At 45.3% G+C, this 13,222-nt stretch overlaps 1 protein-coding gene across 1 annotated transcript; it reads left to right on the plus strand.

The window, feature by feature from the left end:
- The first annotated feature begins 656 nt into the window (after nucleotides 1–656).
- LOC143317400 (alpha-tectorin-like) lies at nucleotides 657–10,039 on the plus strand. The gene is made up of 16 exons (XM_076725549.1): nucleotides 657–702; nucleotides 1,051–1,136; nucleotides 3,252–3,360; nucleotides 3,522–3,648; nucleotides 4,619–4,859; nucleotides 5,083–5,239; nucleotides 5,396–5,483; nucleotides 5,791–5,853; nucleotides 6,052–6,254; nucleotides 6,656–6,787; nucleotides 7,179–7,366; nucleotides 7,647–7,798; nucleotides 7,877–8,113; nucleotides 8,254–8,416; nucleotides 9,144–9,236; nucleotides 9,997–10,039. Exons 1-15 carry the CDS (start codon nucleotides 657–659, stop codon nucleotides 9,234–9,236), a joined length of 2,085 nt encoding a protein of 694 aa, XP_076581664.1. The 3' UTR covers nucleotides 9,997–10,039.
- Nucleotides 10,040–13,222: the final 3,183 nt, after the last annotated feature.

Consider the following 13,222-nt stretch of genomic DNA (forward strand, 5'->3'; position numbering starts at 1 on the left):
TAAAATTAGATTAATTTGATTAATTAGATAGGAACCAAAATGCCACATTTAGACAGAGAGGACAGGAGATCAAAAAGGTTTAAAGTCTTTAATGATGAGTGATAACTGAAGCAAACCGATGGAGTCGATGAGTTTCCAAAGCTTGAGGAGGAGTAAGCCAGACGAGTGTAGATGAAAACCTTTCAAAAGACGCAGACAGACAGACAGACAGACAGACAGACAGACAGACAGACAGGGCATGGACGGAGACAGGTGAGGGCAAGGCACCTGAACGTGCACAAAAGACAAGAGTCAGGAAGGCAGGCAAGGAAAAGGTGTCACTGGAGAGACAGACAGGAGACAGAGGGAGAGGAGACACGGAGGGGAAAGAGGACGGGAACTGTGGATCCCCACAGCAGATTCAGCTCATGATTCTCATTTCAAAAGTTGATAAAATGACAGCGTGATGTCATCAAATCATCACTCTGCTGTGTACAAACACACTTTGGAATAGTTAGTTTTTATTTCTTTGATGGTTTAAAGTCCTGGAAATCCAAAATGTGAATGAGTCCAAACCTTTTTGAATGACCTCTGAATGTGGCTGTGACTCTGTCCAATCAAAGATGTCCAACTGTGTGTCTTCCAGCTCTGTCTTCAGCTGATTGGCCGCCTCCAACATGCTCCGCCCCCTGCTCTTCCTGTCTGCTCTCATTGGGCTGGCAGGTAAGCACACGCACGGCAGCCATTTTGAATCTTCAGCCACAAGACGAGTTGAGAGAGTTCAGTAGAAGCAACATGAACGAAGAGCAAACGATCTCAGAGCGAAGAGCAGAATGACTTTAAGTCCATCAGTAACTTTAAGAGCTGATAATCTGCCAGATGTGCAGAAACGTTGCTGACATCTGTTTGTTTCTAAGAAGAAGCAGTAACTGATGATGAGACACGAAGAGATTTGACTGATAAACAAACTCTGTTTTATTTTCCTTCATGAAGTCCACATTTGAATCCTTCTCTGCTGTCCAACCAGCTCACAGACAGTTCTGACCTCTCATGTGTCTCCATCGTCTTCAGGTGCTGAGCTGGTCAATGGTTCTTCAGTCGTCAACATCAGCGATTGTCCCATCACGTTTTATGGAAAGCAGTATGAAGAACTCTATGTGAGTAGGATGAGGCCTGATGCTTGAGAATGTCTTTGTTTGCTTCCATCTGCCGTCACTACCGATGCTCAGCGTCCAGCTGTGGTAGAGATGATGTGTGCAGACTGAGGGAACGTCACCAGTCGATGAAACCATAACCTGACGAGATCAAGACGCTGCAGATTCTGAGCCAGGTGTCGCAGTTGATCTCCTCCGAATGTAAAACCTCAGGGCATGATGGGAAACGGCTGACTCTCCCCTGATCTAAGAGCTGATTGGTTTAGATGTTGGATCAAACATGACGTTTCATAGAAACTTTTCATTTTGTGTTGAATTGGAGAGATTCTGACTGTGTTAGTCAGATTTTGTCCTCTGAAGGTTTATTCTGTTAACACGCTGAATGTTGTGTGGTCGATTGATTCCATCAGTCAGATCAATAATGAAAACCGTCGTCCTCTCATCGTGTCTTTTCATCTTCTGAATGTCTTTCGTTGGAGAGCGAACTGAATGAAACCTCTGCAACTCTCTGAGTCAAAGTTCAGTTTTGTACAAAAGTTATTGTTGGTATTTTACTTCTTGTCTCTGATTTTCTCAGGTGAGCTTCGAGAGTCAACAGTTAGTCGTCTGTTTCGACGACTATTGCGACGTCTCTCAACCTGCACAGGACTGTATTCTGGGGCCTCCAGTCGACAAAGAGACTGCTAATGTTTTAATATATCTAAATGATGACAATGCAAATCTTTACCTAGCTGCAGTACCAACCATGTTGAATGACCTTGAATGTGACATACGGATGACTGACTACTCTAATACACCTGTGAGTGTTCCTCAGTGTCATGACTAAATACGTTTGACCAGTGTTAATGTTCACTCAACACAACTTAATTTTTAGGAATATAAAGGATTTGACATGAAAACCTTTTGAAAAGCTTTTGAAGGAAACTTCCTAACAGTGTCTGTATCTCCTCTGTTGACTCTTTTTCAGAGTACTTTCAATCTAGCTAACTTTGGGACACAAGCAATGATGTATTTCTCCTTTCTCAATACTGGTTCATTTGTGAGTATATGAAATACATACATATTTGCATCCATATAAATATACTGACGGAATGATGTAAGGCTGCAGATGATTGATGAACAGTTACAGACTGTGTGGTTTTATGTGTGTGATGTCTGTTAGGATGAAGAACTGAGTTACTTGTTGTGTGTAGGATTTAGGGGGATCCACTGGCAGAAATGTCACATAATAATCATCATCGTGTTTCCATTAGCGTATAACCACGTGAAAATAACAACAGACGTGTTCTTGTTAGCTTAGAATGAGCTCTTTCTATCTCCAGAAGGAGCAGGTCCTCCTCCACAGAGTCCACCACGTTTCTACAGTAGCCCAGAGCGGTCAAACCAAACACTGACTCTGGAGACGGACTCTGACGTTTTTCACATTTCTCAGGGCCGTCGTAGAGGAGGGTGAGACGGGGGGTGTTCAGTTGGTTGCAGTCTGCAACTTGACCTCTAGATGTCACTAACTCCTGCACACTGGACCTTTAAAGCTGCTGTGTGTAGGATCAGAACATTTCTGACTCTGGCGACTCCTAGTGGTGGTATCAGGAAACACTTTGGCTGACAGCAGTGAAACTCCGTTCTCCCCCCTCCACCCTCCCAAACTCACCCAGTGACACTGACATGAGTGGACTGAAGGCTACACAGAGACTGCACCACTTTACATCAAGATTGTCTTATTTCCCAAAAAACACGACAGCAGAATCATTTCCAAGATGCTCCAATCACATACGACACGTGGAGCGTCCCGCAACCATGACATCACAACGTCCCTGATGGAGTCCAGCCAGAGACATTTGTGGATCGTCGTCTCTCGTCTGTCTCTCTCCTCATTTCCTGTCACTTTTCTACTGTTAGCTGTCTAAATAAGACAAACATTATCCCCAAAAATACTTTAAACGAACCTGCACATGGAGTCAAGGTCACTTTTTACTCTTGTCAAAAACTGGACAAAACGTTTAGTTTAACAAGTGGACGAAGACATTTTCCCACAGAGTTTGGTCTGTGTTTATGTTAACATGTATGAATTCAGTCTCCTCTGTGACAGTAACACTGGTTGTGTTTGTTGCTGTTTAGGAGTTTGAAACTTTGGTCAATGGATCCACAATCGATACGTTCAACTTCACAAGTGGTAATGGCACAGAAATCAGTGATGGTGGTGACATCAGTGGATGCAGACACTCAGGTTGGCAAATCCACTGATTCCACAAATTAACCTCAGAGTCTGTAACAACTAAACTGAAATATTTTAACACTCCTGTTTTTGTTTGCTTTGGGTCACAGTTTGGAAACTTGTCAGTGAACTTTGACTTTTTAACCTGATGCAAACCTTTCGTCACCTTTCAGGTGTTGTGCACAAACCTGGAACAAACGCCTCTGAACCAGACATCTGCTACTTTCAAACCTGTAATGACACTGCAGTCCTCGGTATCACTCAGTGTGGCCCTCTGGATTATTGTCAAGATAACACCATGTAATTATATGTCCTACATATTTAGCAGAAAGAGCTGTGATGATATGAGGACTTGACGAGGACTTCCTAAAGCTTCATTTATTCAGGGAAGTTTCACTGAGGGCATCGCTCTCCTTTGCAGGTTCAACAGTAGAAAGCTTTTAATGTGAAGCAGCAGCAGCAGCAGGAAATGTTGGGTTTGCATCAGCAGTAACTCAACACAGCTCAAACGCTGCTCTGATAGGAGCAAAGAGATGAGTAAACCGTGAGGCTGATATCTGTGAGACCAAAGCAAGAACAGGAACGTAGAAGTGAACCTAAACTCCAAAAACACAGACATTCAGTTTCTGAGAGCTGAACACTGACAGACTTTGCAAATCAGTGTCTTCTCTCTGGTGTCCAGCAAAGTCCACACATCAGTTTAGTGAGAGACCAGGATCTGTTTTGAGGGAGGAGACCGTCACAGGTCGGCCCCGGTCGGCTCTGTCTCCAAGCCGGACCACAACAGAGTCAGAGCAGTTATCCTCTGCTGTGGGGCTGCAGTGGAAACTCTGCAGGCCATACAGAGCTCACAGCAAAACGCTGCCTGACCTCCAATCAGTTTAAAAGCAGCTGACACTTTATCTGGATCAGGACCAGGTTCGAACACAGCACAGTATTCATTAACTGTGATGTGGTTACTGAGATCAAGTGTCCAGTGTGTTACTGGAGAACGTTCCAAAACAACAGTGAGACGTTTCCCTGGAAATTAACCAAATGTTGATTTTTCTGCCGAGTCCTTCAAGTCACTGCTGTTGGCTGACGTGAGTCAGGCCTGTGAAAACATTACAATCAATTATTATGTAGATAAATGCCTCAATGAAGACATGAACATGAACACATGAAGACTTCACTCCTGCAGTTTGTTGTTTGAGGGCCCCCTGGTGGTCGCGGCCCTCGGCAGCAGCAGCTGATGGTGTTTGTTGTTTCTGTCCTTCTGTGCCTCCATCAGCTGCATTCTTAACCCCATCTGCACTGTGACCGGCCCCGCTGTCATCGACTTTTACGGTGATCTTAACACGGTCCCGGATCGGTGTGCATACACTCTGCTGTCTGGTTCGACAGTCTCCGGCCTCACTGTGGTGGGGTATTTCCGGGAACGCCGTCGTAGAGATGTGAGCTTTTTGGATAGTGTGACACTGCAACTGGACGGAGAAGAAGATGTTCACCTGGAACAAGGGGGGACAGTTAAGGTAAGCTACCTACAGCCACAGTCAAGTCAGTGTGGACTTTGATCCCAAATCCTCGTCTCATCCTCTGCTGTGTCAGCTCTCATCTTTCTTCTCAGGGACATGAGAAGCACTTATTTTAATACTGGTGAACTCGGTGGTTGTGGCAGTGAAAACAGCCTGTTTGTGTGTGTTTGTGATGATTGAACCTGTGTTTCCTCCACTTTGTCTCTCTGCTGTGATGCAGCTGGGAAACACAACGCAGACCATCAACGGCTCGACTGTGCTGTCAAACGGTGTGGAGGTCTCTGAGGACCAAACTGGAGTCACTGCTGTGAAGACAATCGGCAGCAACACTGTTTCTGTTTTCTTTGACGGCAACACCGCACAGATCCTCTTGACAGGTACAGAAACTGAAATCCTACCACTCACCACACAGGAGTAATGATGACACTCAGCGCTCATTTGGGGCATCAGAAACATGAACCAAGCTGTCAGTTAGTGAGCTGCTGTTCATCCAGTTTGAACGTTGATACTGATTCTGTCCTGAATCTGTCCAGGACCTCCTGGAGAGGATCCAAATCTGGGGGGCCTGTGTGCCGACTCCAGCACGTCTTTGAGTGATGAGAGACTTCCTGGGGACAACGAGTAAGGCTTCAATCACAACCCACTGAATACTGTTGGTCACAGGGTTCAATGTACTTGTCTCTCATTGAAATTCAGTCTCTGAACACATCTCAACTTCTCTGGAACGTTAATGTTTCGGTTGACTCTGACTTGACTTTAAACGATCCGGACGCCTCTTGAAAAGAAGAAAAGGTCTTTTGACTTGTGGACTGAAGCAACGATACAAAGCTCATATGAATCTATAACACTCAGAAAGTGTGTTTGTGTGCATCTGAACAAGTGAGAGCAGGGTATCAGTCCTGACTTTGTGTTGTGTGTCGCCCCCTAGCTGTGAGGTGCTGTACAATGACACTGCTGACAGTTCGATCAACTGCACCACGATGACTGAACAGTAAGCAGATGAAACAAACTCTCTGTATTATACTTTCATGTGTGATAAATGTCATGTTACATCACATGTTTCATGTCATGTGATGTGAGGAGGGATGGAAGATGAACACACCTGAACTCAGATGATCCACCTGTAACTCAGCACTGATTGGACGTCATCCTTCATCTCTCTTTCTGTCTCTTCACATCTGTGGAACAGCTGTAATCTCCTGAATGACACGGTCTTCACCAGCTGTCACAACCGCATCAGTCCAGCCTCCTACATAGACGCCTGCATCGACACTTTGTGCAAATACTCTGCTGTGGACGGTCTCGACTGTCAGTTCCTGGATGCCTACGCCAGACACTGCAGCCTGCAGATCAACGACACAGTGGACAGCTGGAGGTCAAAGGCCGGCTGCTGTAAGACTTCTCTCACTTCACATCAATTCAGTGAAGCTTTATCAACATGTTTTGAATAACAGAATCTAAATGTAAATGTGAACTCGTTCTACTGTATTTAAACTGAAATACTCAGAAGAAAAAATAAGTCTAAATCTAAAGACTAAAACAAGACAACAAATGTCTGACCTGAAAAAATCTTTGTCTCGTTTTTCAGTTAAACTTTCAGAGCCCAGTTTTCACAGTAGTTGTGGAGAATTGATTGATTGCTGTTGCAGTCCTTGTGTGTTTGTGACAGAATCAGCAGGTCATCTGCATTAAAAACAGTCAGCGTCTCCACTGAACTGTGTTTTTTTAGTGCTGTTTCATTATTGCAGTTTGTGTCATTATTCTTTACATGTGTCTCTCTGTCTCTCTTTCAGCCTCCCCTCAGCCCTTCTGTCAGGGAAGGATCTGCAGTGATCATGAGTTCTGTGCAGAGACCATCGGTGGTGAAATCGGCTGCTTCTGTCGGGCCATTTTTGCCTTCCCGTACAAATCCAATGACACTATAGGTACGACAGCTGCAACACGACACCATGACTGACTGGTGCAGAGTCCTGATCCTCAGAGGATGGAGGGTTTTCTCACAGGGAGACTTGTTTCACACAGCTGAGCTGTTGTGGAGCTGATGATAACTGACCTTCAGCACTCAGTTTGACTGAATGTTTGTTATCAGGAGCACAGATGAGACTTCATTAACTCAGCTCTTCTTTTTCACTCTGATGGTATCAAACCACAAAAACTGGTAGTTTGGTTCCAAATGAAAGAACCGACAAAGGTCACCAAAGCAGGATTGAATGGTTTGACTTGTTTTTGTCCCTCATGGTGTAAGTGTCTGTCCGGTCTGTCCTCTCTAACATGGTCTTGTATTTGTCTCCCTCGTCTGTCCTGCTGGACGTTCAGGTGACCCGACGGTCTGCGAGGAGAACTCAGCTTCACTTACTCTGGTCGGGTGTCTCTTGGAGGAGAGAGGCATCAACTACACAACCTTACACCTCAATGACCAGAACTGCACAGGTCAGATGGATGAGGTTGACCACATGGTGACCTTCAGCTTCAACAGCAGCGACCCCTGTGGGACGGAGGTCACGGTGGGTTCTCCATCACGTCTTTACTCTCAACAAGCAGCCAAATGTCTTCCAGCACTCTGCTGAGCTTCTCCTGCTTTCCTCCAGTTTGGGATCTTTCTGTGGGTTGGGCTTCAGCTCTGACCTCTTTGGTTTCCAGTGATGATGGTCATCTATGAAGCTTATTCTAGCCAGTCAACACCTCACAAATGTCACATTTTAAGGCTGAATGTAAAGAGTTGTGATGAATTTGTGAGGAACTTGTGCTGTAACAACATCTCCATGAATCTCCATCACCCTGCAGTCCAACAACAGCCTACTGATCTACATGAACACCATCACAGCCCTGAACAGCTCCTCTGACAACATCACTCGCCAGGACCGAGTCGACATCGACTTCTCCTGCTACTATACTCAGCCAGATGTCAACAATATGACCTTCAGAATCAAAGAAACGTGAGTGGAGGCTGTTATCTTTGTGTCGTGAAAAGGTTTGTGAGTATAAGACAGCTGAAGTGTGTGTGTTCTCTGCAGCCCTGTGATCGAGCAGTTCACATCTGGAACTTGGAATTACACTCTGACCATGAAAGCCTACACTGACGCCAGACATACAGAAGCTGTGGACTCCAACACCGAAGTCCAGCTGAACCAGAAGATCTGGGTGGTGCTGGAGACTGACGGGCTGGATGACGGTCTGGTCGCCCTGGTGACGGACTCCTGCTGGGTAACCAACCAGGCTGAGACTCTGAGATACAACCTGATCAAAGATGGGTGAGATGAACACAGAGGTGGTTGCTGCTCGCTGCTGTTCCAAATGAATCAGAGGCAGGGACTCGTTAATAAATGTGCTTCTTGATTCCTGAAAACAAAGTGTGCTCTGATGTGATGTGTGTTTAACTGTTTGTGAGCAGCTGTGCAAAAAGCGATGATGAGACGGTGGATGTGGTGGGAAACGGAGAGGGACTGTCCAACTACTTCTCCTTCAACATGTTTAAGTTCACTCGGAGCTCTGGTGACGTCGACCTGCACTGCAAACTCCACCTGTGCGCCACCCTGAACCAGACCTGCACCCCGGTACGCCTCCCAAACACACCACACACACACTCGTGAAACCAGCTGCTCCTCCCTGGATTACAGTTAGAACAGGGTGTCTGCCGGCCTGGTGGTTAACTCACGTACCGCAATCTGTGATGGCAGCGTCCCCGGGTCGATTCCAGCTCAGGGCGTTCATTCCACATTCATCCTCGTTTCCTGTCACCTGTATATTTTCCTCTTCAGAATAAATGCATAAATGCCCCAAACAATCTTGATTAAAAGCAGTTAGAAGAGCAGTTACAGATGTGTCAGCTGCTGCTGAGCTTCCATCACCTCCACCAGAGACCGTCTGTTTCCTGTTGCTTTGTTCACTCTTCTAGTCCTGACCTGCATCACATGAACGCCCTCACTCTCAAACACTCGCTGCTGCCGTAACTAATTTTGGATCATCCAGAAACAGTTGATGGCTTTTTTTTTTCAGTTGTTCTCCAGAAATCACAGCTGCCATCAGCCAATCAGAGTGTCTGTCAGTCACTGTGTGTATTTAGACTTAAATTTCTAAATACTTTCTCCCATTACAATAAGAAACGTAAAGGCTTGACAGAGGAGTACTTTCTGCTCACTGTTCCAGTGTAAAACATGTAGATGTTCAAACTGAAGGACACGAAAGGTGAGATGTTTGCTCTCAGCAGCATCGGTCCACCATGAATGGATCAGTGTTGATCTTCCAAAGTCTGGACTTCATCTCTCTGTCTTGAACTTCCAGGACTGTGGTGGAGCTACTCGGAGACGCAGATCTGCCACGCTGAAATATGAAGATGAAGCCCCAGCCTTCATCACCATGGCCTGGACTAATTAGGTAAGATACAACTCTGCTGCTGACCGGTGACATCAGAGCAGCTGACCAATGAGGTGACAGCAGAGTCCTGCTGACCAGTGAAGGTGTGGTCGACCAAAACACCTCAAGTCCAGCTCCAAAATCTCCTCTTTGTGTTGATGCAGAGGTGATGTGAGGTGAAGTCCAACCTCTGAATGTGTTTGAACAAGCAGGATAAAAGCTGCTTTAGTCATGTTGACCTCTGAAACAAAGCTACAGGATCATCATCATCATCATCATCATCATCTGTGGTCACCACTGCTGTATGAGAGTCCAATAATAAGCAAAAGGAGCCTCATTGTGCCTTCAGCCAGAGAGAGAACTAGATGCTGCATCTCTATCTACTAAATCAACCATCAGACGAGCAAACAGAGTTCAACAGTTTCCTCTTTATCAGGTGTTGGTGGCAGGTCAGCAGTGGGCGGGTGGCGCTCTCTAGTGGTGAAAAACGGGGTCAACATGTAAATGTGTTACTCAGAGACGCTCATGCTTTCAGACCGGTGGAGACGGATCAAAGAGAGTCAGAAGGAAGAACCGTGACATGAGTGATGTTTGATGATCCGATGTAGAAAGTAAGATGTGAGTCTGACAGGGAGGACAGGAGGGTTTTTCTGCTCAGCTTTCAGACTCATCACAAAACAACAGAATGAAGACAGTTCAAGAGTCACACATGCTGACTTCAGTCGGGATGCAGGTTTGGAGAAAAGTCATCACTCACACTTTGGTCTGCTTGTCTTCTCAGGTGGTTTCCACGGTGACTGGGACCGACCAACAGGCTGTCCACCTTCACAGCGATTGACTGTTGCTCGGTCCTGATCCAGAGCCCGGGCGAGTTCATCCTGCGCTCTCAGAACGACATCTCCTGAAAGGATTAGCTCAGTCCTCACAGCAGATTTTATGCAACTGGAAAACACTCTTTTGATTTCACCTTTTTTCACTGAAATAAGAAACAGTATAAAATCATCATTATCAAGAACTATATGGTGAAGGGAAGTGTGTGAGGAAGTTTGGCGTGAATTCCAATCATGTTATTCATGGTGTCGTATGTCTACTCTCCTACTAATCACAATAATCAGATGGTATTCAGGAACTCTCAGGGTGATTAATGATAAGTATAAGAACAGGTTCCATGTTGAAGACACTTCTTAGAAAAGAGGCAGCGATGTGGACACCACAGTAGAACTTTAAACTGCTTTATATGCACTTCTGTTCTTTTTCTGGAGACAGCAGTTTCTGTCAGCTTGTGCCTGTAACATGATATCAGTTCATCACATCAGCTCACTTTGACACTACAAGGTTTAGAAGTAAACAGAAAACTTTTTTAGAACTCAAAATTACATCATACCTCTAATTCAACTGGCCACCAACAATACATGACATAAATTAAATCCTCACAGAACGACTTGAAATAAATGTCAAAAACTGCTGCTTTCATGAAAGTGAGATGTGGGTTGTGCTGTTTATCTTTATTATGTTACTGTTATTTCTACCAAATAAATAAATAAATAAAAAGGTTTGTGGGAAAAACTATGACTTTGGATCACTTCATTTCTTCATCATTCCTTGATGAAAATTCAGCCATTTCTTGATGACATCATCACAGCTTCTTATATTTACTTGTCATAACTTACTGTGAATTTCTTGTTGTTTAGGTTCATGTTGCAAGTGTAGCAGAAACTAAACCAACATAAAATGAATTCAAACTAGGACATGAATTGCAGAATTTGCATAATTTCATGTGCACTCCAATAGAGAAGAAAGAAAAATTCATGAAGATTTCGATATCTCAAAATGTGACATATTTTCAAAATCTGAATAGACCAAGTATCTTCTAAATGAGCCCAAGGTGTGAATATTTCAAGAAAGTTTCTACCTTTAAGTGTGTTAGAGTAGATGAGAGTAAAATTTGTACAGAATGAAAGAATATGTGGCAAGCGAATTTTGATGGGCAACATGTACCAAATCTTCTTAATCTGCAGCAACATTAATACACACTCATTATCAGAGAGTACTCAGAGAGACACAGATGCACCATGACTGCACAATATTTTCCCTGGAACCATCGAAAATGTTCATGAATGTTTCGTTTACACTTAGATCTACGTCAATCACTGCATACATTGGTATGTTTCCACATCACATTAATTTCACCAGTTCACAAGTAAATACAGAAAATGTAAAAAATAAATAAAAACAAATCAAATAAATCAATGCATCCCATCAACAAAACAGAAGTGGGAGTGGGATGTCATGCTTGGTGGTCAAACGATTACGCTTTTTGTTGAAGTGAGAGAAAAGTCAATGTGTCTAAGTAAGTTTGTTGGGACGAGCTCGCAGCGATGAAAAAGACTAATCTCAAGAGTCATTACAGACTGAAACATGCCAAAGTGGAGGAAAAACGCTCTCGGACAAAGTGAGCGCTCTTCAGTGGAGTTTGATGCTCAACAAGCAGCTTTCACAGACCTCGTCCTGAATGAGACAGTGTGACAGTGACCCTGTAGAGGGGACAGGAACTGTCATACAGCTCTGGGTGAGCGGTGACGGCAACAATTAGCTGCTCCTCCATTGTTTCTGGCGGTTTGGTTTGCGCAGCGAGGGAACACCAGGACATCCGTACGTCAGCACGTCGATGGCGATCTCAACGCTGATAGGCCGCCGCAAAAGTTCAATTATTTCAACTCGAGCGATGAAGCGATGAGGCGATGGGGCGACACGATGGGAGTGATTTTCACGGCCAACACGTCCATCGCGCCGCGCGATCGCGTCCAGCGCATCGCCCGGCGCGATGACGCCTCAAATCGCATCTTTGCATTGACTTTTTATGTAATCTTGTTGCGCGATCTTGCGACATCGCGTTTGGTGGGAACACAGGGTTAGTGAAGGAGAGCCTCGTTGCTGCTGTGGAGCTGAGAGCAGCAGACAAAGTCAAACTGTCCAAAGTGTCAGTTCACAGAGATGAAGGAGAAGCTGACATGAAGCTCAGTGATAGAAAGTGTCCGTGTGATCTGACCTTCATGGTGGACATTACCAAGAAGCTCAGAGCTGAAGCTGAAGCTCCAGCAGCTTCTCAGCTCTCTGCTGTCAAGCGTGAAACCATGTGAAGTGAAATTAAAGCTGAGGAGGAAACAGCGCTGAGGGGGAAACTCCATCAGTCATTTGGGGAGAAGTTTTAGGACACAAAGAGTCGACAAAAGGAGCTGAACATATTTGCTGTTGAAGGTGGCACCAGGTGATGTTTCTGACAACTGACAACATGAAACCACTGAGCTGCAAAGCAACAAGCTGTAGATTTGAAGAAAACATCTGCCCCAGCTCTGCAGCAGACCTCTTTTGATCTGCCAGCACCCTGCCCGAGTACCCCACTACCTCCATCGAGCTCTATCTCACCTGGAATCACCTGGGAGCTCTGTTCGGGTCCTTTTCCTGGACCTTAGCAGTGCTTTTAACAACATCAGGCCTGCCACCCTGAGAAACAAACTGGAACTTTCGGGAGTGGACCAATACCTCACATGCTGGATAGTGGACTATCTTTCCAACCGCCCACAGTATGTGAGGACATGGGACTGTGTGTCAGGGTGGGGGCCCCCCAGGGAACGGTGCTGGCACCGTTCCTCTTCACCCTCTACACAGCTGACTTTTCCCACCTGTCACCCACCTGCCACTTGCAGAAGTTCTCTGATGACTCTGCCATTGGCGGCCTCATCACAGATGGGGACAACAGGTCATACAGAGGACTCATCCAGGATTTTGTGGACTGGTGCCAGCAGAACCACCTCCAGATTAATGCGGATAAAACCAAGGAGCTGGTTGTGGACTTTCGCCGGCGCCCGCACTCTTCACCAACACCAGTGAACATCCAGGGAAGGGACATTGAGATGGTGACATCTTATAAGTACCTGGCTGTTCATCTGAACAACAAACTGGACTGGACTCATAACACCACTCCACTTTACAAAAAAGGACAGAGC

This window comes from Chaetodon auriga, chromosome 24 (assembly GCF_051107435.1).
Source record: "Chaetodon auriga isolate fChaAug3 chromosome 24, fChaAug3.hap1, whole genome shotgun sequence".
Taxonomy (NCBI): Eukaryota; Metazoa; Chordata; class Actinopteri; order Chaetodontiformes; family Chaetodontidae; genus Chaetodon; species Chaetodon auriga.